Source organism: Pezoporus occidentalis, unplaced genomic scaffold (assembly GCF_034315485.1).
Source record: "Pezoporus occidentalis ecotype Australia unplaced genomic scaffold, CSIRO_AGI_Poc_V1 ctg95, whole genome shotgun sequence".
In the NCBI taxonomy this organism is placed as follows: domain Eukaryota; kingdom Metazoa; phylum Chordata; class Aves; order Psittaciformes; family Psittacidae; genus Pezoporus; species Pezoporus occidentalis.
Window position 1 is genome coordinate 2,271,725 of NW_026916315.1, and position 22,431 is coordinate 2,294,155.

The window sequence follows — 22,431 nt, forward strand, 5'->3', positions numbered from 1 at the left end:
GCAGGCCGGCCCAGCGCAGCCCGGCCTGGTTTAGCCCCTCCCCACCGCGGTGCGCGCTGGGCCAGGCCCGGCTTCCGCAGGAGCTAGAGTCCCAAGGCGCTCTGGGAAATGTAGGCGGTGTGGGCCCGCCTCTTCTCTTGCTGTGCGTGCTCGGTCGCCCGCCTTCCGAGTGAGCGGTGTGTGGGTACGGCGGCGTGTTCCTTTGCCTCGATTTGTCTCCCTTCGTCCGCCACCGGGCTGTCTCCGGAGAAGATGGCAGCGAAGGAGGCTGCGGAGGCCTCGCTGGCTGGGCTGTCTCCTGAGCGGAGGCAGCCAGGGCTCGAGAACGACGGTGACGAGCATGAGGAAAACCCTGCAGGCGACGGCGAGACCGCAGCGCTCAGTGAGGGCCGAGGGGGAGCCGAGAGCGGGCGGGTGGGCGGCCAAAGCGGCGTGGTGGGAGCCGGGCCTTCCGTCCGCAGCTCCGCGGGGAGCAGCTGCTGCTCCTCTTCCAGTGTGCGCGTGGTAGGAGGCAGTGAGGGGGAGGCGGGCGCCATGCGGGAGGGTTTGAATTTATAGCTGGGCGCCTGCAGCCGCCTTCGTGCCGTCTCCGTTCTCCTTCCACCTGCACCGTGAAACCGCTGCGGAGTGAACGGAGCTCGGTTTTCCCCGTTTTACCGGCTTTGTGTAGAATGGGGCCGGTGCGGCGCAGGCGGCGGGGTCGCACGTGGTCCTTGCGGCGGCGCGGCCCGGGGCTGAGCCCCGGCGGTGATCTCGGTGCTCAGGGAGCTTTGAAACAGCAAAGCAGGGCTTCTGTCGCCCTCTTCTCAAGTCGGTGAAATTTTGTTAATCATAATCTTTTCTTATTTCCAACCGCAGTCCACGAGGTCCCTTTACAATCCTGGCCTGCGGGAGGGGGATGCTATGTGTGCCGTGGCGGCGCCTTGTGTGCCTCGTGCCTTTTCTCCTCAATATTTTCGGCCAAATGCGTTTAAATTGGTTGTGTCGGTTTTCCAGCCGCGCTAAATGTGGCATCGACACCAGGCATTTGCTCCTGCAGTCGTCAGAGTTGAAGTGACCAGGCTCTTCCACCTTAAAAAAAAAAAAAAAAAGTATAATTTAGGGGTTTTTGAGCACTTTTCTGTTTGTGCGCAATCAGTGGTTCCCGATAGGCATTTTAAAAATCCTGCAATCTTGCATCAGTAGCACCCTGATTTTCTTATTCATTTAATGTGAAAGGTTATCTTTTTATGTGGGTGTATTTATAAACTATACATATGTATGCATACTCTTTCAACCATTTTCACCTAGGCACTTGCTCTGAAGGTGCAGACTGTTAAACTCTCATGGACTTAAGTCACTGCTACGCTCTTGCTGTGCGTTAACCGTGTTTAACTTTTTCTTAGAGTACACGTAGTCAAAATCAGTCATTGTTCTTCTTACAGATTTATTGCCAAAATCCTTTTGCTTTATTTTATTTCTGTCTTTGTATTAATAAATTGTGTAGAAACTGTAACCAGGCATCATGCAGCTTTTCAATTAGGAAATACAAGTCTCTCTCAGGTGACTTGTCAGCTTCAAAATAGATCTGTGAGAAATACAGAATAGAAGTGCTGGTCTTGATAAATTTTAAGGTACATAAAATAATTTTACTCTGTGCGTTTGTCTTTCTAAACAGTTTCTTGACAGCCTCCCTTGTCTTGAGGTATTCCTTCAATTTCCTCTTGAGTTTTGTTGTTGTGTTTGGGTTTTTTTATATGTAATAGCAAAGATTTGTATCCAGCTGCAATGCTTAAAAGTAAGCAATTGAAAAACCCCAGGGGAATTATAAGAACTGCTTTAAGAGGTTCCACCCCTTATGGCTTCACTAGTGACCAGGAGTAGATGGCTAGGGAAGACTAGCAAGTCAGAGCAAGTATACATTAATGCGTCCTCCGGAAATATCTTCAAACACAAAACAGTTTGTTAATCCCAATTTTCTTGAATCAAAGTTCATATTTTCATGAAGTCTCAGAGTGGATTTCTCATCCACAAAATTATCACTTTGGCACAGGGAGGCTTGCAGCATCCACAGCAGCTTGTGGCAGGGAAGTCCACAGCATTAACAGTAGTTCACATAAAGAACATTTTTCTTCGGTGGATTTCCAGCTGATACCTCCATGGGGTACATCCCAGTTGTGTTGGAATAGACAGTGAGTGGTTGGCTTCTCTCCTTTCTCAGCATCTCATGATCTTGTAGACATCTGTCTTACCCAGGTTGAAAAGTCATAGTCTGCTCTGTTGCTTCTCAATGGCTAAGAAGTGATGCCATAGCTTTGTTATTTCTTGTTACCCTTTTTGGAAACTTTCCTTGTTCTACCTGTCCCTTTGAAGCCTGGAGGTCAGGGCAGTATCTTTCAGAGCGCCGGTTTAATGTGGATTTCAGCATCCTTTCCTGGTACTTCTTGACAGCCTCCCTTGTCTTGAGTTATTCCTCAAAAAAGGATCCTGGGGAGGGACTATTCATTAGGGACTGTAGTGATAGGACAAGGGATAAAGGGTTAAAACTTAGGGGAAGTTTAGATTGGATATAAGGAGGAAGTTCTTTAAGGGTCGTGAGGCACTGGAATGGGTTGCCCAAGGAAGTTGTGAATGCTCCATCCCTGGTGGTGTTCAAGGCCAGGTTGGTCAGAGCCTTGGGTGACATGGTTTAGTGTGAGGTGTCCCTGCCCATGGCAGGGGGTTTGGAACTTGATGATCTTAAGGTCCTTTCCAACTCTAACTATTCTATGATTCTACTTCCCAACAACTGTCTGTGAGGAGAGGAGCCCACTGCTTTTGAGGATTTATATCTCTTACTTTCGTCAAACCCGGGTTTTAAAATCCCAAAGTGGTTGTCCTGACTGGTGATGCTCAGTTCTGAGTCCATGCATTGGACAGGAAAATCAGTACTGGGCTTTATCCCCAAGTCCACCACATGACCTTTTTTCTCAATTTATTGCCCAATTGCTCAGCCTCTTAAGTCTCCTTTAAATTCTTGAGTCACATGTAGGCACATGAGTACCCCAGAGAAGTAATTCATTTGCTAATGGCACCAGCACTTAACCCTCACTATGCCCATTGATGGTAGCAAATTCCTTCTTTACTCCTCTCCTTTCAGATTGTTCAGCTAGTTATTAACAGTTCTAAACTTCTCTTCAAATTTTCTTAGTCACTAATACATTGTTATGAGTATTTAAGCCTCCTGCTTGCCTGCTTTGTCCTGATAGCACTGCATTTTGCTAGAAAATAGCATGTAAATACTACTTTGTTAACTTCAAATATCTGATGATACGGACAGGTGAATAGTTTTGCCTGTACAGGATGGCATTATTTCTCAGAATGAGTGATAATAATCTTGTATTATTCTCCAACATACTGTTCGAGTATTCCTGTTTTCCTTCACACTTGTAATCAGTTTTGCCTGTTGGAAGCACCAAATTATTGGAAACAAATATATTAGTATAATTCAGTTCTATCAACAACACTCTTACTGGGTTTTTATCTGTTTGATTTTGTTAAGATGGCCTGGTTGTTTCTGGAAATGCGAAAAGCAGCAATGTGGGTATGAAAGTTGCCAAGTCAGAACTGAAAACTGATGAAAAAGGAATGGAGGAAGAATCCACAAGGGAATCCGACAGCAACATTTTGGATGTATCATCTGATTATCCAAGAGGTTTGCTGATAAACTCTTAATATGTGTGTTGTGTGCTTGAGGAAATGAGGAGAAAGGTAGAATTAAGTGGGAAGAAAGGTAAAGGGAATGTGAAATCTCATTTTCCATGCATCCAGTAGGTATGATACTTTTACCCATGCATCTAAATGAATTATTTTCTTAAGGTGCTGACAATCTCTTTGAAATGAGGTGCTATTTTCCCCTTACTAACGTTTCTAGAAATCACTGCTGAAATTGGCACATACATAGTGACAAGAGAAGTCGGGGTTGGATGAGGTATGATTTACATTAGGCTCTGATGCTAAGGGCGCCACACATGCCAGAGAAAAATCATTGGTACCTAAATGCAGAAATGAAAAGCTAGGAATTGCTTTTAACCCTGGCTTTAAAATTTATATCTGTATCTTAAGCACTTTAAACAATTGCTATCTTCATTTCACCTAAGAAAACGTGAAGACAAATCTTGTAAACACATTGTAAAAGCTTTAAAATTGCTATAGAATCAGTATTACTGTAAACTGTGATATTCTGTATGCTAAAGCCAATAGAGCTGATTTATTGGATAAGCCAATTCTCTTTGTTTTGGCAAATTCTCCACTATTTCCCTTGACTAATAAGTTAAAAAATCAGGAGGTAAATTTAAAAGTTAAACACTCCTAAGGAAAAAAAAAAGGGTAGAATTTAATGTATCGAGTGAATAACTGTTATTTACAATTGGTCTACTTCTAGCTGTTATTTCAATTTTGCCAGTTTATAGGATGTTTTTATAGTGCTTTGTGTTCACCTAACAATGCCGAGCATTAAAATCTGAAATAAATGGAATGTGACTTCATTTTTTCAGCATGCTTTTTCTTTGAAGCAAGCAAAATGAAGATCTTTCCCATTAGAGAAATTTGATATGTGTCAGCATTAAGAAGAGTGTAGAAATACATGAATCTTGTTAAAGAACCATTTTAGGGATTAATTTTGCAGTCATTTTTTCTACCATGGAATTTAAAGGAGACAAACAAGTATTCCACTTGATACTATAGTCATTCTCTAATAGTGTTAGATTTTAAATGATGCATAGAAAAATAGCAGTAAACTAAACTTTTAACTAATGATGTTTAACTTCTAAATATCTCTGCTTTTTAGAGAAACACATTTCAATTCAAAGACATCTTGCTGATCTAGAGAAACTAGCTGATGTGAAAGAAGGTGAGTTTACCATGTCAGTATCCCAAAACTTCATGTTACAGGTATTTACAGTTTTTTCTTAGTTTTTATTTTTAACACATTACATATATTTCTGATGCTTGATGACTAGGTGTTTCCTACAAAAATAGCTTTATGATCTGTTCCCTTCCTTAATCAAATTTTGTATTCTTTCGGTAAATTTAATGCTTTAGGGATTCCTTTCCACCTTTTTCCTCTGCATTGCAACATTCCTAGTGTTGACGGTGTGCATTGATCAGTGCGGTGTTGATTCTACCTATTCATCAGCAGCTTAGTCTAATTTTTATTTTACTTCCAGTGCCAGAATAACATGGTGTCCTGGGTTCTGCTGTAACAGTCATTTTTTCTCCTTCTTAGTAGCTGGCGCAGTGCTGTGTTTTTGACTTTCAGCCTGGGAACAACGCTGATAACACTGATGTTTTAGTTGTTGCTAAGTAATGTTGACTCCGATTAAGGACTTTCTCAGTCTCATGCTCTGCCAGGGAGGAGGGGAAGCTGGGAGGAAGCAGAGACAGGACACCTGACCCAAACTAGCCAAAGGGTTATTCCATACTACAGCACATCATGGCCACTATATAAACTGGGGGGAGTTACCCGGAAGGCACAGATCGTGGCTTGGGTCAGGCTGGGTATCAGTCAGTGGATGGTGAGCAACTGTATTCTCTCCCCTTGTTATTTTCCTTGTCATTCTTATTCTTGGTGGTAGCAGTAGTGGCTTATACAGGGAAACTTATTGTTGTGTTTGCAGTGTTTAAGTGTCCATTTAAATAAATATGTATTCTCTTTCGATGATTGAGGGGTTTTGGTTTGGTTTAGCTAGGGTTTTTTTCCCCACTTTGTGTTAATTTCTGAGCCAGTTCTACATAAGAGGATCGCTTTAAGACTGGAAAGTGGTTTTATTACAACTTTAAGTGTTTCTCTGATTGCATCTATGAATGAAGTGCTGGTAGTGGCAGCCCTTGCAAGTGGAACTAGTTCTTATTCATAGATCACAAAAAACATCAGTGTCCACATGGGCTCTGTATCCTAGAGCTCTTGTGCCTGAATCATCTTTTACAGTGGTCACTGATGGAAATAATAGCCTACCTCCATGTCTGTTTAATTTTACTAACGAATACGCTAAAACTTCTATAGAGAGTTTGTTCCATTTTTAATGGGAGATAGATCATAAGTATCTCACAAGTCTTATTTGTATCTGTTCCTGAGCTGAGTGATATGTATATCCACAGTAGTGGAAAGAAATGTGTTGTACCCTTGTCTTTTCTCAATAGGGTGTTTTGTTTTTTTCTTCTGCCACAGAAATAGTATTCTTTTGCCATGTGTGTTAATGGATTGACTTGTATGTATTACTGTTGCCTTGTGTATTTGATACTTAGTAAATCATAACTTGGCAGAAGAGGCTAAGCAATGTTAGAGAACATGGTGATTTATTTGATGAGCTTCAGGCTGCCTTTGTTGGCACAAGTGTCATGGGATTCTGCATGAGCATAGTAAACCACTCATTGAAAAAGTCATAAAGGAATTGTACTGTTCTGCAAGTCTAAGGCAAGTTAATTGTTATAGATGCCCATTTTACACGGTGCGTTTCAGTACTGCTCTAACGCATAGAATCTTTTCTGCTAAGATCAGCAAGGGGTTGGTTGACATTCAGCAGTCTTAAGCCCCAGCAGCAGGTGTATGCATGTTCTGATATGTAATCCCTGTGTACAGCTCTCCAGCATTGGTCTCCCAATAGCTAGTTTTTATTTGGGTTAGTGCTTTTAACACCTTTGATTTCAGGTAATCTTGCCTTTGCTTTTTTGTCCCTTGCATGGGATTACGAGGAACTGAAATTACTTTAACATGGAGTACATTCTCTTTTTTGCAGCTTAAAAAGCTAGGAGCTGCTTTTTTTTCTAAAAGATTTGGGAGAAGGAAAGACAGAGTCTTGTTTTAACCTCTTCAGTTGGGTTGGGTGATTTTTTGAGACACTGCAAGTGTCTAGACTTTATCTATAAAATTGTGTTACTCTGCAGTAAATTTATGTTGCTGGAGTAAAAAATATTAGAAAACTAAAGATTGTAGGCATTGATGATCTTCAAAATAATAGTGGTTCTTGTCTTTATTCAATTGAGTAGAAAGAGGCAGTGCATAAATTTGAAGTTTGTATGTACCTAAATGGAATATACCCCTGGGAATAAATCCTTAACTTCCATTGATAGTACCTTCATCCTTTTTTTCCTCTTACCTTGCATTTCTATTAACATGAGTGGTAACAGCATTTCATGTGCTTCTCATACTTTTTATTTATTTGTATTTTCAGATGAAAAGAAGCCTTGTCCATTGTGTCCTGAGGAGAAATTCAGAGCTTGCTATAATCATAAGCTTCATCGTCACCTTCAGAATTTACACTGGAAAGTTTCTGTTGAATTTGAAGGTAATGTCAGTCATAGAATCATAGAATAGTTAGGATTGGAAAAGATCTTAAGATCATGTAGTTCCAACCTCCCTGCCATGGGCAGGGACACCTCACACAAAGCCATCTCACCCAAGGCTTCGTCCAACACGGCCTTGAGCACTGACAGGGTTGGAGCATTCACAACCTCCCTGGGCAACCTATTCCAGTGCCTCACCACCCTAACAGGAAAGAATTTCTTCCTTATATCCAATCTAAACTTCCCCTGTTTAAGTTTGAACCCATTACCCCTTGTCCTGTCACTACAGTCCCTAATGAAGAGTCCCTCCCCAGCATCCTTATAGCCCCCTTCAGATACTGGAAGGCTGCTATGAGGTCTCCACGCAGCCTTCTCCAGGCTGAACAGCCCCAACTTTCTCAGCCTATCTTCATACGGGAGGTGCTCCAGTTTCCTGATCATCCTCGTGGCCCTCCTCTGGACTTGTTCCAACAGTTCCATGTCTTTTTTATGTTGAGGACACCAGAACTGCACACAGTAATCGAAGTGAGGTCTCACGAGAGCAGAGTAGAGGAGCAGGATCACCTCCTTTGACCTGCTGGTCACGCTCCTTTTGGTGCAGCCCAGGGTACGGTTGGCTTTCTGGGCTGTGAGCACACATTGCAGGCTCATGTTTATTTTCTCATTGACCAACACCCCCAAGTCTTCTCTGCAGGGCTGCTCTGAATCCTATTTAAACAGTAAATACTATAAGAAATTGTGGACATGTAGGACATTGTTCTGTTTCATCTTTTTAAATTCCTCTTGACTTCCATCTTGTTAACCAGCTTGGAATCAGAATCATATTTTGACACAATGAATTTTGACCTGGGTTGTAAAATGTAAATGTAAAAGAAGTCTGTATTTGACATGCAAATGAAACAATTGCTTGGTATGCCATAAAAATTACTATAACATTTAAAATACGTATGGAATGAGAATTAGTTTAATAAAAGTTTTGGTTATATTGCTAATAATCAGACACATGCACATGTGATAATTTTTGGCTTGTTATAAAGGTTCCATAATTTCAGGTAAGTACTTAATAGAAGTGTTTATTTGGTATTAGTGTTTAGCAGCCCTGTCTATTTTTAACAGGTCTGCCTGTAAGTTGCATTAAAATCCCTACAAGAACTTTAAGAAGGAAAAGAAAGTGAGCAGTATGTGTTTTCTAAAGAACTAGGTGTATGGGTTTGCAGGCAATAAAATGACTAATTGGAAGATGGACAAGATTAAACTAAAAAAGATCAGACTGGAGTTCTGGTCTTGCATGCAGGTTTTTTTGTTGTTGTGCTGGGTATTCTTTGGTGTGGCTTTTTAACTGTGGAACATATGTTTTATAGGAGTCTTCACACAAATCTTTTAACTAGGTTACAATATTTTTGTAAAATGCTTTCAAGTAGTTTTGAAAGTTATATACTGTATAGCCTGAAGACTCAATGTAGCTTTGTAGGATGCTGACATACTTACTAAAATTAATAGCTCATATGTAATTTTTGTGCATTTTAAATTTTGAAGTGTATAATTAGCTGATACATTTCCTTGTGCAAAGGGTGAATGTACCAAATAATTGACAGTGTTCTCTTACTACTGTCTCATGGCAGTATTTGGGAATCTTAAATGAGACCATTCAGTATAGGGCAAAATATGTTGTGTTTACTTACTGTATTGTGATGTGACAAGAACTTATTTTCCAGGGTACCGAATGTGCATCTGTCACTTACCTTGTCATCCAGTGAAACCAAACCTTATTGGAGACCAGGTAAAAATGCTGAATCACAGATATACTTGTTACCCTACAGAGTGGGGAAAACGGGTAGGGGAACTTCTGCAGTCTACTTAGTTGCAAAATACATCTTGCTGTCTGATGTGGGATACCAAAACTTTATCAGTCCAGAGTACAACTATTTGGTATTATCCTTGGTTAGTTAAATGTAGTTGGATCTCTTATTTTGGTGTGTAGCTGCCTAGATTATGTTGGAGTAAACAGCAGCTTTGTGTGGAAGAGATGAAAGGTTCATTAGGCCAAGCAATGGATACTTGTCAGTTCCTTCCCTGTGTGCTGAGTGTATGGAGTATTGGCAGAGTTCAGTTGGATGCGGTGCTGTGCCAGGATAGCTGTGCTGTGTTGTGCTGTCCCTGTGGGTATGATTATTTAGTCTCTAGCTGTAGATTCAAAATATTTTGTAGGCACTGGAGGTAAGAGAAAGATGACTTCATATGCCTGTGTTCAGGTATAGCTCTGCTTTAACCATGTTTATGTATTCCTAAACTACATGTATTTTACAGACATTTTCAAAGATGGGAGCCCATTACCATTGTATCATCTGTTCAGCAACTATCACACGAAGAAGTGACATGATAGGTCATATCAATCGTCACGTGAATAAAGGAGAAACTGAATCAAGGTTTATTACAGGTAGTTTCTTATGTAAAACATTCAGTTCTTTTATATGTAGCATGTGTTGTGAATTAGTCTGATTTCTTTTTTATCTCTGTGTAGGTGTAATGATTTTCTCTTGATACACTATAGTAAAGATGATTCTGGGAGCCATGAGGTTCACACGTCTTTCTGTTACCAATACACATTTAGGAATAGCAGTTTAGTGTCTGGACATCAGTTTGAATGTCTGAGAAGCAATACTAGTGCCATCCCATACCATATTCCATACCTTTAACTGAAACCTGTTTAGATTTCATGGTGTGAAATACTGCTCTCTATATGGTTCCCTTCAGAGCTCTTGGTAAAGAGTGGTCCGTTTGTTATTTCCTAACAAAATGCTTGTGGTTACTTTTCCTCACAGGGAGGGGAGAAACTTAGAGGTCAGATATTTCATGCTTTGTACTCACTTCAGCAATGCCTGCAGACTATGAACATGGAACATGTGGTAGAGCAGTTCATAGATAGGCAATCTGTGTGTTTGAAAGCACTGAGATAGGCAGGCTGAGCACTGGAAGGTATCTAGTTGGTAGCCAACAAGTTTTTCCTGGTTGTTGCTGGGTAAATTTTGTTTACCATTAGACTGGGGAGAAATTGCTCAGAGGAACGGCAGCATGTGTTTACAGCTGTCAAATCAGTTTTGCCACGAGCTATTTTATATAAAGCTTAAGTGCTGAAATTTGCCCTATACTTGTGCTGTCTATACACATTTCATGAAGCTGTTTGATAACTTAACAGAGATTAGATCACGGTATTTTGAAGGGATTTTTTTGCAGTTTGTTGTTCTGTATTCAGGACTGTGTTAAAAGGGTTTTAATTAGTTGGCAGAGTTTCATGTTTAAACATGCAAAACAAATGTGCTAAGCCTCAGGTTCAGGAGATTGCTTTCTAAAATTTGAGTGGATACAGAGGAGCCCAAATGAGAAACAAATCTGATGTTTTATGGGAAGAAAATTGTGGTAGAGTTTGATCCATATCTGCTGCTCTTAGGACTAGAGGCTAAATTGTTGCTTGCTTTTTCTCCCCAACATACTTGTTAACTGATCTATGTGCTTGCTGGATTACAGCATAAAGATTTCTTGCAATATGGGAGCAAATTCCTAATCTAATTCATCAAATGTGTTAATGTTAATTCTCACTAATTCTTTCCTTTCCTCATGATTACTTTCTTCCAGTTCCTGCTCCCAGGTCTTCTGTAGAAGTGCTAAAAGAGTCGGCCACAGATGTGCAGGTTCTTCCCAACTACTCCACACCTCATAAAACAGATTCTTATTTTAATCCTAAAATGAAACTCAACAGGTAAAAGATCAGAGAGTGGGAGGATGTACCAGAGGGGTGCTGAGTTTGCAGTGAAAAATACTTACGCATTTTGAATATTGTCTTTCTTTGAAGAGAGTCGTAAGTGGTGTCTGTACCACAAAGGAAGGCTGTGAGAATTGACACCAGTGTGTGGGACTGCTCTTCAACCCATGCCAACCCCTCATGTTCTCAGTGCTGTTTATATTTGAGCTTCCAGATTTAGCTCAGATATGTCTGAAAGCTAAGGCATGCCTCTTGTGAAGGCCATTGCAAATTGCAGTATGGCCGTGTCTAAAAGAACCAGGCCTGTTCCTCAGCACAGTGGAATTTCATTGCTCTTCAGGACATATTTTTAAACACAGAGCTTTAGTAGGGTAGTATCAAATTGTGCTAGGAAAGTAGGAAAAACAGTATTTACTTTTTCCAGTGTTACGAGTAATTAGTAAATTGATTCAGGATCTTATCATGTGAATGTCTGCTGTAGAACTGAATTTGTTCAGGTAGTTGTGGTTTTCAATTTACAATTCTTTTGCGTAAAAGGTAGAGTTTAGGTTAGATGTTCTAGTTTTATATTCAAGGGAAATAAATAAGGAAAAATACTTCTCAACTTACTATGACCATTCTGTTTTGTTTTCAAGGCAATTGATATTCTGTGCACTGGCCGTTCTGGCTGAGGAACGTAACCCTATAGAGTGTTTGGATGCTTTTGGTGCCACTGGTAAGGTCAATTTCTTTAATCTTTCTTTAATCTTTTGGCTAATATTATCCAATAGTATGAAGCTGCAAAAATCAGGAGTAACTGAGGTTTAAAAGTATTTAAACATACTGTGAGGTAAAGAATACGTTTCTTCTTAGGCAGTCATCAGCTTCCATACCAAAAAAACAGCTGTCAAGAGCCTGGTAATAGGCCCTTTTAGAATCATAGAATAGAATCATAGTATAATTAGGGTCGGAAAGGACCTTAAGATCATCTAGTTCCAACCCCCCTGCTGTGGGCAGGGACACCTTACGCTAAATCATATCACCCAAGGCCTTGTCCAGCCTGGTCTTGAACACTGCCAGGGATGGAGCATTCGCAACCTCCCTGGGTAACCCATTCCAGTGCCTCACCACCCTTACAGGAAAGAATTTCCTTCTTATATCCAATCTAAACTTCCCCTGTTTAAGTTTTAACCCGTTACCCCTTGTCCTATCACTATAGTGCCTAATGAAGAGTCCCTCTCCAGCATCCCTATAAGCCCCCTTCAGATACTGGAAGGCTGCTATAAGGTCTCCACGCAGCCTTCTCTTCTCCAGGCTGAACAGACCCAACTTCCTCAGCCTGTCTTCATAGGGGAGGTGCTCCAGTCCCCTGATCATCCCTGTGGCCCTTCTCTGGACTTGTCCCAACAGTTCCATGTCCTTTTTATGTTGAGGACACCAGAACTGCACACAATGCTCCAGGTGAGGTCTCACAAGAGCAGAGTAGAGGGGCAGGATCACCTCCTTCGACCTGCTGGTCACACTCCTTTTGATGCAGCCCAGGATACAGTTGGCTTTCTGGGCTGCAAGCGCACACTGAAGCCAGCTCATGTTCATTTTCTCATCAACCAACACCCCCAAGTCCTTCTCTGCAGGGCTGCTCTGAATCACTTGGCATGGTTAAACTTCATGAGGTTGGCATCAGCCCACCTCACAAGCGTGTCAAGGTCCCTTTGGATGGCATTCCTTCCCTTCAGCGTATCAACTGAATCACACAGCTTGGTGTCATCAAGAAACTTGCTGAGGGCGCACTCAATCCCACTGTCCATGTCAGTGACAAAGTTGTTAAACAAGACCGGTCCCAACACCGATCTCTGAGGGACACCACTCGTTACTGGTCTCCAGCTGGACATTGAGCCATTGACCACAACTCTTTGTGTGTGGCCATCCAGCCAGTTCTTCATCATCCATCCATAAAATTGATGTCTCTCCAATTTAGAGACAAGGATGTCGTGTGGGACAGTGTCAAACGCTTTGCACAAGTCCAGGTAGATGCCATCAACTGCTCTACCCCTGTCCATCAGTTCTGTAGCCCCATCATAGAAGGCCACCAGAGTGTAGAAGACTGTACATAATATTAAACCAATGTTTATTGGTCTCCTTAAAGTCAGTCACCTTAAAGGCCATGAAATGGCATCTTCCTAAACTTGCATCCAAGGTCACACTTACCTTCTGACTCCATGGCTGTGGAATTTGGCTGTAAAATCAACCTGTGGTTTAAAAATGGTGATGAATCCAAGCTTCTGTATCAGAATCATCTCTTCATGTTCAGAATTTCTGTAATCAATTAACTGTAAGTGTAAAGTAGCTACATCAGTGTCTTTTCATCATCTGGAACTAAAATCTGAAGAAATCTAGATTCCTGCCTTATTACTAGCCAGGTACTGTAAACTTAAGGTTATAGTTGAGAACAGCTGTAACTGCTTAGCATTTTGTATAAAAATTCTTGATACATTCTGAACTAGGCCAGACCTCACAGTACTTCCTGTCCTGTACTTATACAGTATAATCACAGTTTTACTACAGAAGTCAGCAGTAAACACTTGGAGGCAGCCTGAAAATCCTCCCGCCACTTATTCTCATGTCAGTGTTTTATGGTGGTCTGTCACAGAAGTCTTACCTGCTACACTGGAGTGTTAAACAAGACAAGGGGCTTTCCCACAGACTGTGGGTCCAGCTTGCCACAAAAATCACAGGTCTTTCAGTCTACCAGTTGCCATAAAAGAATGTGACAGATTGTCCCTTTACATACCCCATTATCACTGTGTTGAGGCAGAAGGTCATCAATACTTTTTTTCAGGAATATGATGAAATTCACATCGCGCAAACATCTGTATTATAAGTATTTAAAAGGATGATTTTTTTTCTTAGTAAATTCAGCCATCCAGAAGTCTTTATTTTGTCACAGAGTTACAATTCTGTCTTCCCTTAGGTATAATGGGATTGCAATGGGCAAAGCACCTCGGAAGTTCTGTGAAAGTTACGATTAACGATTGTAATGAAAATTCTGTGACAATGATTCAGGAAAACTGCCATTTAAACAAAATGAAAGTGAAATTGAACATTAAGGAAGAAGACCATGATGAAGCTGTGGGAGATGAAGAAGGAAATCCTGACACCATTGAGGTGACAAAAATGGATGCCAATGTTATAATGCATTTGAGATCATTTGATTTTATGTAAGTGTTGAATGTCTCTGTTAATAATTATCTGGTCTGATAATGACACACCCTACCCGATCTCCCAGTATATGATAATTTGGGAAAGTTGGAATGAAATTGGTATTTTAAATGTAATTCTGTTGTCCCAGAAATGCTGTAGGAGTAGAACTTTAATCTTAATTTGAAATCACTGGAAAAAATACTAAGCCCTTCTGACATCCAGGGAGGACTGTAAATGTACATGAAAATTTTAAGCCCAACTTTTTTTATACATATATAATTTCATTATCTGTTTGGTAAAGTGTCAATTTAGTCTTTTTTTTTCTTAAAACTTTTAATTAGTTTAAAATTCATAACTGTGTGCTGTTCTGTAGGACTTTGTTGCATCTCTTGTTTTCATCCATTTCACAGCATATTAATTTTCAGTTAAAGTAGGATGACTCTTCCAAGTTGGTTTTAAAGATGCATACATTTAAAACCTATACAGACATCACAATGAGTAATGGGGGGGGGGGGGGGGGGGGGGTGTACTGATTAACATTCAGATCTAAGCTGCAGGTATTCAGGATGAAAAATAGCCTAACTATTTAGTACATAAACTTTGAAGGTATTTCTTTTTCTAGAAGCTTCCCTTTAAGAATGAAGGTAAGCCTGAGGGCAATATTCGTGTGACTTGAATTAGTCAGTGGGTCAGGATGCAACAAGAAGTTGCTGGCTTTGTGGTGATGTGTATTTTTCAGCACAGTGTTTCCATGGGTCTTGCAATTTGACAGTAAAGTATTTCAGAGTAATGCATGAGAGGTGTGCTGAAAATTTTAGTCCACGTTTCCTATTTTGTTTTAAATATGACCATGGGCAAAGTTTATAGTAGCAGTGTTTCCCTCAGTTTAAAGCTAAACTCTTGAGCATTTGTAGGTACTCAGTGGCACTTTCTTTTCAGCCATTTGGACCCCTTTGGAACTTCTGTGAATTATCTGGATTCTGCCTTTAGAAATGTGAGAAATCTTGGAATTGTGTCATTGACATCCACAGACATCAGTTCTCTATATGCAAAGGCTCAACATGTTGCCCTACGTCATTATGGATGTAATATTGTCAGAACAGAGTACTACAAGGAGCTGGCAGCCAGAATAGTAATTGCTGCTGTGACAAGGTACTGCTAAATCAGTTCAAATTACAGTAAAAAAGTTAATAGAAAATTATTAGCCATAAAAGACTGAGGACTGCTGCTGTAGATTGTGCATGTTAGTTTCCAGAACTCCCTAATTTTAAAAGCCAGACATCTTATTCTGAAATCAGTATTTCATATTCTTCATGTGCTGGTATTAGATAATGTAAATTTTAAACTAAAGGACTGGGAAAGGTAAAAATGCATAAATAGGGTAGGGGGCTGGGATGGTGAGGTTTTTTGATGGTGGTAATAAAAAACTAATACTCAGATTTGCCTTTCTGCAAATTCTTTTATTCCTCTGTCAATGTTGTCATTTTAGTGCTGCATAGGGCTTTGTGAATATTAATTAAGCTGCTTGAATGGCTTCTAGCTAAGCATTAGAGCTAGACTTGCTTTAGTGAAAACTGATGTTCACTTCAGATCCTCATGCTTGAGGTTAAAAAAATAAATGTAATTAATAACTTGTGAAATTAGTCATTTGCATAGAGATATTCTCAGTAAATTCAGTCTGTTAAATAAATGAAGACGTAAAACCTGGTTCCTAATTGAGAAAAAAAAAAAGATACAGGCAAGAGGGTGTGACAGCTGCTCAGGAAAGATGGGAAGAAAATTAAGCATACAGGGGTCTTCAGAATGCCAGAGCACGAGTACTGTCCTATGTTTAGATTTATGTACATAAGGTTGTTCCTTGCAGAGCACTCTTAAGATACAGACATGTTGCTCAAGCAAGGTTTTAACTGTTACATGCTCAAGGTCCCTAAAGATTTCTTCTTCCTTCTCAATGGTTGCCTGCTCCGGAACTGTTGGCTTTCCTTCCCACAGTCTGTTTGATTAACATGCAATGATTTACCATCATGTGTGCCCCCCTATATTTGTATGTTCTTGGATTTTTATTTAGTTTGTATATATTTTTGTTACAATATTCTGGCAATAGGCATTTGGAAAGAAAGATGATGCAGGTGGCAGACCAGTATTTCTAAATGTGATAAAACTATGTAAAGAAGATGTGCTTAGCTTTCCAGCAATGAGAGAAAACTAGGCACTTAAGAAACGCACTTTCTTCTGATCACTTTGTCAGCTCTTTAGTATCTTCTTCTAGAAAGTGGATGACCTCAGGAATCTTGCAGCAAGTTCAGGTGTCCATGGCAATGTTAGTCTGCTAAAGTCAATGCAATTTGGTTTTCTGTTTGTGTTTTCTTTATAGAGCTGCAGCTCGCTGTAACAAAGGCATTGAAGTTTTACTTGCAGTAGCTCTGGAACATTTTGTTCTAGTAGTGGTCAGAGTTTTAAGGGGACCATCCCCTGCAGATGATTCAGCCAAGAAAATACGATACCTCATCCATTGCCAGTGGTGTGAAGAGAGAATTTTTCAGAAAGAGGGTAACATGGTAGAAGGTAAATGTTTTTTCTTTTGCACTTTCTAGAAGGCCTGATTCCTGTATATCTGTTTCATGCTTTAGTCCTTGTTTATATTTACATCCCTTTAGTATAAAGTAGTTATTCCCTTTAATGTAACAGTGTATTGTATGAGGTAAAGAAATTATGTCTGCCTCACTGTATGATGTGGAGAAGGTATCATGCTTTATGGTACTGGGTTAGATTAGTTGTCTGTGTGGATTTTGCTGTAAATGTACTGGATTTGTTTCTAGACAGGACATACTCCTGTAGCTGGAGCTGCCGGAGCTGCCACAATGCCTGATATATCCATGGATCCGTCTTCTCAGGAAAGGGCATAAAAAGTGGCGCGGGCTTTGCTGCTGTTTGGTTTCCTATATACAGTGGCAGCTTGATAGATTTCAGTGTCAGATTGCTTTTCTGCTGTTCATTTCAGTTACCATAATATGTAGTGGACTAAACAGTATCACTTCCCCCTGTATTTGTACATGCCTGATGGAAGTATCCTGGCAGGTGTGGTAGGAAAGATGTACACTATTCCTGTGATTCATGTAACAGTGGTAGATGAAGGCAGCCTCTAGGTTAAAAGTTGACTGTTCATGGGCTCTATACACAAGTTAGCAGAGGTAGGAGATGAAAATTAAGCTAGGATGTAGGTACTAGCCAGATGGTAGTTTGAATGAAGATAAAAGAAAAAAAACCTTGTTTCAAAGTTTTGGTTTCTTGGATATCTTAACTGCTAACTGTGGTGTCTAACTGCCCCATGCATGAACATGCAGTGAGCTTGTTACTACTAATTGTTATTAAAACAATTAGATACTAAGGACAGGACTGAGTAACCAATAAGTACAATGTTATGATAGAGATCTTAATTAGCAAGTGATTTGTTTTACTTAAAGATTTAATTGCAAGCAGGCTGACTGTGGCTTAGAAAACTTGTAGGTGGGCTGTGTTTTGTAGATGTAATTGGCTGGTTTCTGTAGATATTTACTGTTAATTTGGACAGCTGCTTCTGTTAGGTGCAGGAAGGCTCAGTATTTCCTTGTTAGTCAAAGTCTGCCAAGAAACAGAGGAAGTTACATGACCTTTTTCTTTCTCAGTGTTTTATCAATGATTACGTATCAAATCGTCAATCACTAAATTCTCATAAGCACTGCTTGGCAGAAATGAGAATGTGTCACACTTCTGCTGTGTCTTACCCTTCCAAATACCTTCACTGAAGTAAGCTCCTACTTCATATCTGTATCATCTTTCTCCTGTAATGCAGGCATTGCTGACTATTTTCCTGTTTTTCTGTGGTAGAAAACCCTTACCAGCAGCTGCCTTGTGATTGTCATGGCAGTATGCCCGGGAAGACAGCAGTAGCTCTTGGTCCTCTCTGGTAAGTTCAGAACTCAATACAGAATTGGAGAATAATTCAGATTGGAAGGACCTCTGGAGGTCAGCCATTCAGTCATAGAATAAAAATGCAAGTCTGCTGGGTAAGGAGGTACAGCAACTGGGAGGAATTCATGAAACATTTAATTGATCTGAATTTAGTATGGTATTCAGTTCTTGCTTTTGTTAAGAGGGTTCAAACCAGTTAATAAACAATAACAGCATCACTTTAAATTTCAGATTCAGTACAAGTGATGTAATACCTCCTGCACAGGAGAACCTGCCTGTGTGTTCTTCTAGTTGCCAGATGTTAAGCAACTCTTTTTTCACTCTGTATTTGTGGAGAATTTATTTAGTAAATCCTTACCTGTGCTGACAGTAGTAAATAATACACTGCTTGGTAATTAATATTTAAATTTTCTCTTGTGAAAAAACAAAAATAAATCTCTTTTAAGTTTTTTTTTTTACCATTTCAAAGTAGTATTAACAACGGCTTACAATTGACAGTACCTTTCTTCTCAGGGTACAGTTACTTTCTCAACATAGTAGGGCAGAAATAAATTGCCATTCCTGAGATCTCTGATTTTTTTTAAAATGAGACCAATGTTACTGTCATTACAAACAAAGCAATTCGGTATTGTTAAGAACACAGTCAGTCTGATAACTCCTGATCAATTTGGGCAAGAGGTTTTTGGAGCAACTTTTTTGCTTTCATTAAGAAGTCTCAACTTTTCATCTGTCTTGCATTTTATAGGTCAGGACCCCTCTTTAACACTGGATTCCTCAGAAGGATGCTGTTTGAGGCTGTCCAGTATGGTTTGGATGAAGCTCAGCCACTTTTGAAGACATTGGTTTGTGAAGCAGAGTGCACAACTTCAAAACATTTTTCTTCCCATAGTCCTTATGATGAGAACAAACAAGGTAAGAAAAATGACAGACTGTTCACAAAAAGAACTGGCTTTGTGGTGATTTAGAAAGATGTTGCTCTTTGATAACTTATTGCTAACAGCATTGTATCCATAATACTGAATGCAGTGTGGGCCTTGTCAGCTCTTGTCAGGTGGTCTTTGGCAGAGCACTGGATTTGGACATCTGGAATCAGTGTGACAGGTCCTAAACCAAATATCATGCAGGCAGGTTGACTGCCATGAGATCCAGTGTATTTCCTGAAGGAGATGGAAATACTGTGTGTGCTAGTTCTTTAGTGTATCCTGATCCTGACCTAAGAGCATGTGCTGTTGGGATGGGAAGACTCCAGCTGGCATGCTGTGCATACTCTGTAGGGTTTGCAAATCAGTGTGCCAAAAGAAATGGCTTTCTGTACTGGAATGCTGTTCCAGTCATAAAAGGAAATCGCATTTTGAATATTTCCTCTAAATTCAAGTTACTGAGAGTTAGTATGTAAAAGTTGCCTATACGCATACTTCTTATTACAATTGCTTCTTTAGGCTAGACTGTGATATGTTTTCTTTATGTTTAACCAAGGCATTTTGCCATTTTACTGTCTTATAGTGGGATTAATTTTGAGTTTTAATTGTATTCTAGAAGAATGTGGAGTATATATTAAAACACTGAATACTGCTGCAGAATCCTACTTGTTACAAGGTAAGTAGATCATTCTGATTTAGCTGTAGCAGTTTCAAATCAAACTATAATTTAAGTGATGGCTAAGCCAACCTAGTGTTCACTTATTTATTTTTCTTAATTTTTATATTTAACAGTACTGCTGTGCAGAAGTATGGGGTTTTTTTTTTTCCCCACCAAATATTGATCTTACTTTATCTTCATCCAGAATAATACTTACTGATAAATGCAGAATGCTAAATATTAAATGCTAAGTACATGAAGCCTACTTGACTCACTTGTTATTACTGATAATGGCATGTTAATTAAATTCAGGCTGGATTTCATTCAACTCTGCAGAATGCTGTCTTACTTGACAGAGGTGTAGTTACTATGTGGCTATTTTTTCTCTGTCTTTGGCTTTACTGGCACTTTTTTGTTGCCTCACTGAATGTTCACTGGTTTCACTGTTATTTTTTTGTGGTCCAGGAAAAAGAAGAAGTGATGAAGTGATTCGAAGTGCAGCCAAGAGACAAAAATCTGATAACAGTGCTGAGCACCCTGCATTTTACTACAATATCCACAGACACAGTATTAAAGGAATGAACATGCCAAAGTAAGTTTAACTTTAATGCCAAAGTTTTGTTTAACTTCTGGTCTCATATTACTATAACAACTGATACGTAACTTGTATTTAGTCACCCTTACAAGCATCAACTCCTTTTTAAATTGCTACTTTAGTTTCTTTTTTACTTTTTGTTTGTTTCTTTCTTTCAGGTTAAATAAGTTCTTAAACTATCTCTCTGAAGCTGGATTCCGAGTAAGTAGAACCCACTTCGATCCTATGGGAGTTCGCACGAATGCGCCCTTGGCACAATTTAAGACTATCCTTACGAAGTACAGCACTCCCACGTACACGGCAGGACAGGCAGAAGGCCCTGTCCATCTAACTGAAGGTGTCCTGGCAGAACAGGTTCAAGCTGCTGCAGCTGTCAAGGCAGAGGATGTTGAGTTTCTGGAAGACAGTAAATCTGGAGTCACTGCTGCCATGTTCACAAATGACTACCCTACTCACTGTGCAGCTGATTAATACAAACAATTTTGTTCATAGATAAGGATATTGCAGACTTGCAGTCACACCCTGTTGAAGTAAGCCACCACTTCTTACCAAACTGGATTTTGAAAATTTGAGTTATCTGCTCTTTTGACAGATGTGTTAGAATTATGTAGCAGAATTTACCCCTGATCACAGCATATGTGTGGTCAAGGTACTGTTACTGTGAAAAGGTCTCGGAGGCGTTTACTTGGATTTATGCTCACATCCACAGTCAAACTTTGTGGCTGCTGCTGTTTGTTGAAGCCTTATTGCTGGCACAGAATGCAGAAGAGTGGATGGGGCCAAAAGTCTTAAAAGCATTTCTGAACATGAGGTTAATGTGAAATGGAATATTCCTAAAATTAATCATTCCTAAAACCTCACTGGTTACAACTCAGAGGGGCTCACTTTAAGATGGTAAAATGAGACAGAATAAAATGTTATCCGAGTTTAAGCAAGTTAGAAAGTTCTGGCTCAGGACGTCTAACTCCAGATTGCACATGTAATTTGGCATTCAGTTCTGTTTTCATTGTTCTGCCTACAAGCAAGGACCTAGCACAGGTGAGAATGGAGTAGAATGGTTACGCGACTGTTACTGAAACTTCCATTTATAACCAAACTTTAGTGAATTGTGTTAGTCACTCCAGGTAGTTGTTTGGTTAGAGATTACATTTGGTTGAGTATTGCAATAACGGTACAGTGACAATGCACCACAGGTTGGAAGTTCTGCTGCGAATTTGTCAGTAATACAGTCTTAGTGGTTAAAAAGATCTCTTCTGTGAATGAGCAAAGATGCTGTGTGTTGGTAGTCAGTTCTGGTTTCCTTAAATACATGGCGACATTCCAGCCAAATAAGCTTGATTTTGTCCTTTCTTTTCCCCAAACTTTGTTCAGATACCTCCATATATTCCGTCAAACTGTCAAACTTGAACCAGTCATTCCAGTTTTTCACAGGTTTGGCATTAGGTTTATCTAAGAACAGAATGTGAGAGGTTATTACTTACCCATCTCTGAAGCTTCACAGTAAGTATTTCTTCTCACACATTGAATGCCAGTCAAGAGTAACATGACTGATACACCTCTGATTATGCAAAACTCCCTAAGCTCCTACTAGGCCAGAAAGCTGGTGTTCCCTAGTTCAGATTAAGTGGAGACACTGTTGGAAGACTTCATTTGCAGACAACACCCTGCTTACTTGAGTGTTAATATTTAAGTGGGATAGAATCAGTCATAAAGTCAGTTAACCAGAGCAAGAAAGAATGCTCCAATTACAGTAAAGTAGGCTAAAAAGAGTTTAAGTGAAGCCTGTTGTAGGAAATATTTTTTATTACTTTCACAGTTCCTCCCAATAACAGTATTGTGCACCTTTTCTAAGTCAAAGCAACTAGTCCTTGATTTTTGCAGATATGCACAAGGAGGGGCACAGAAAGTGGAAGTTCAGGCTTTTCCTTGCAATTCAGACTTTTTTCCTCTGTCAGATGGCCAGAAGCCATCAAAATCTGGGACAAGGAGATTTGTCTGTTTTAAGTAAGTGACCAGCAGAAGGGGTGTTGTAACTCAGGCCTGTGAGGATTCACCTTCTCTTCAA

The 22,431-nt window shown here is 39.9% G+C and overlaps 1 protein-coding gene across 1 annotated transcript; it reads left to right on the top strand.

The window, feature by feature from the left end:
* The first annotated feature begins 7 nt into the window (after window positions 1-7).
* TRMT1L (tRNA methyltransferase 1 like) lies at window positions 8-21,699 on the top strand. The gene is made up of 16 exons (XM_062606290.1): window positions 8-382; window positions 3,521-3,673; window positions 4,808-4,870; window positions 7,191-7,304; window positions 9,018-9,082; window positions 9,610-9,739; window positions 10,936-11,059; window positions 11,698-11,777; window positions 14,013-14,259; window positions 15,182-15,394; window positions 16,617-16,807; window positions 18,110-18,188; window positions 18,939-19,105; window positions 19,730-19,789; window positions 20,237-20,363; window positions 20,525-21,699. Exons 1-16 carry the CDS (start codon window positions 253-255, stop codon window positions 20,835-20,837), a joined length of 2,256 nt encoding a protein of 751 aa, XP_062462274.1. The 5' UTR covers window positions 8-252; the 3' UTR covers window positions 20,838-21,699.
* The last annotated feature ends 732 nt before the right edge of the window (window positions 21,700-22,431 follow it).

What these genes read in the sequence shown, in the direction of transcription:
- TRMT1L (XM_062606290.1), top strand. Translation starts at nt 253, where the DNA reads ATGGCAGCGAAGGAGGCTGCGGAGGCCTCGCTGGCTGGGCTGTCTCCT. An exon ending in CAAACCTTATTGGAGACCAG is followed by an intron (nt 9,083 to 9,609) that starts GTAAAAATGCTG and finishes TGTATTTTACAG; the next exon opens with ACATTTTCAAAGATGGGAGC. An exon ending in TTATGATGAGAACAAACAAG is followed by an intron (nt 19,106 to 19,729) that starts GTAAGAAAAATG and finishes ATTGTATTCTAG; the next exon opens with AAGAATGTGGAGTATATATT.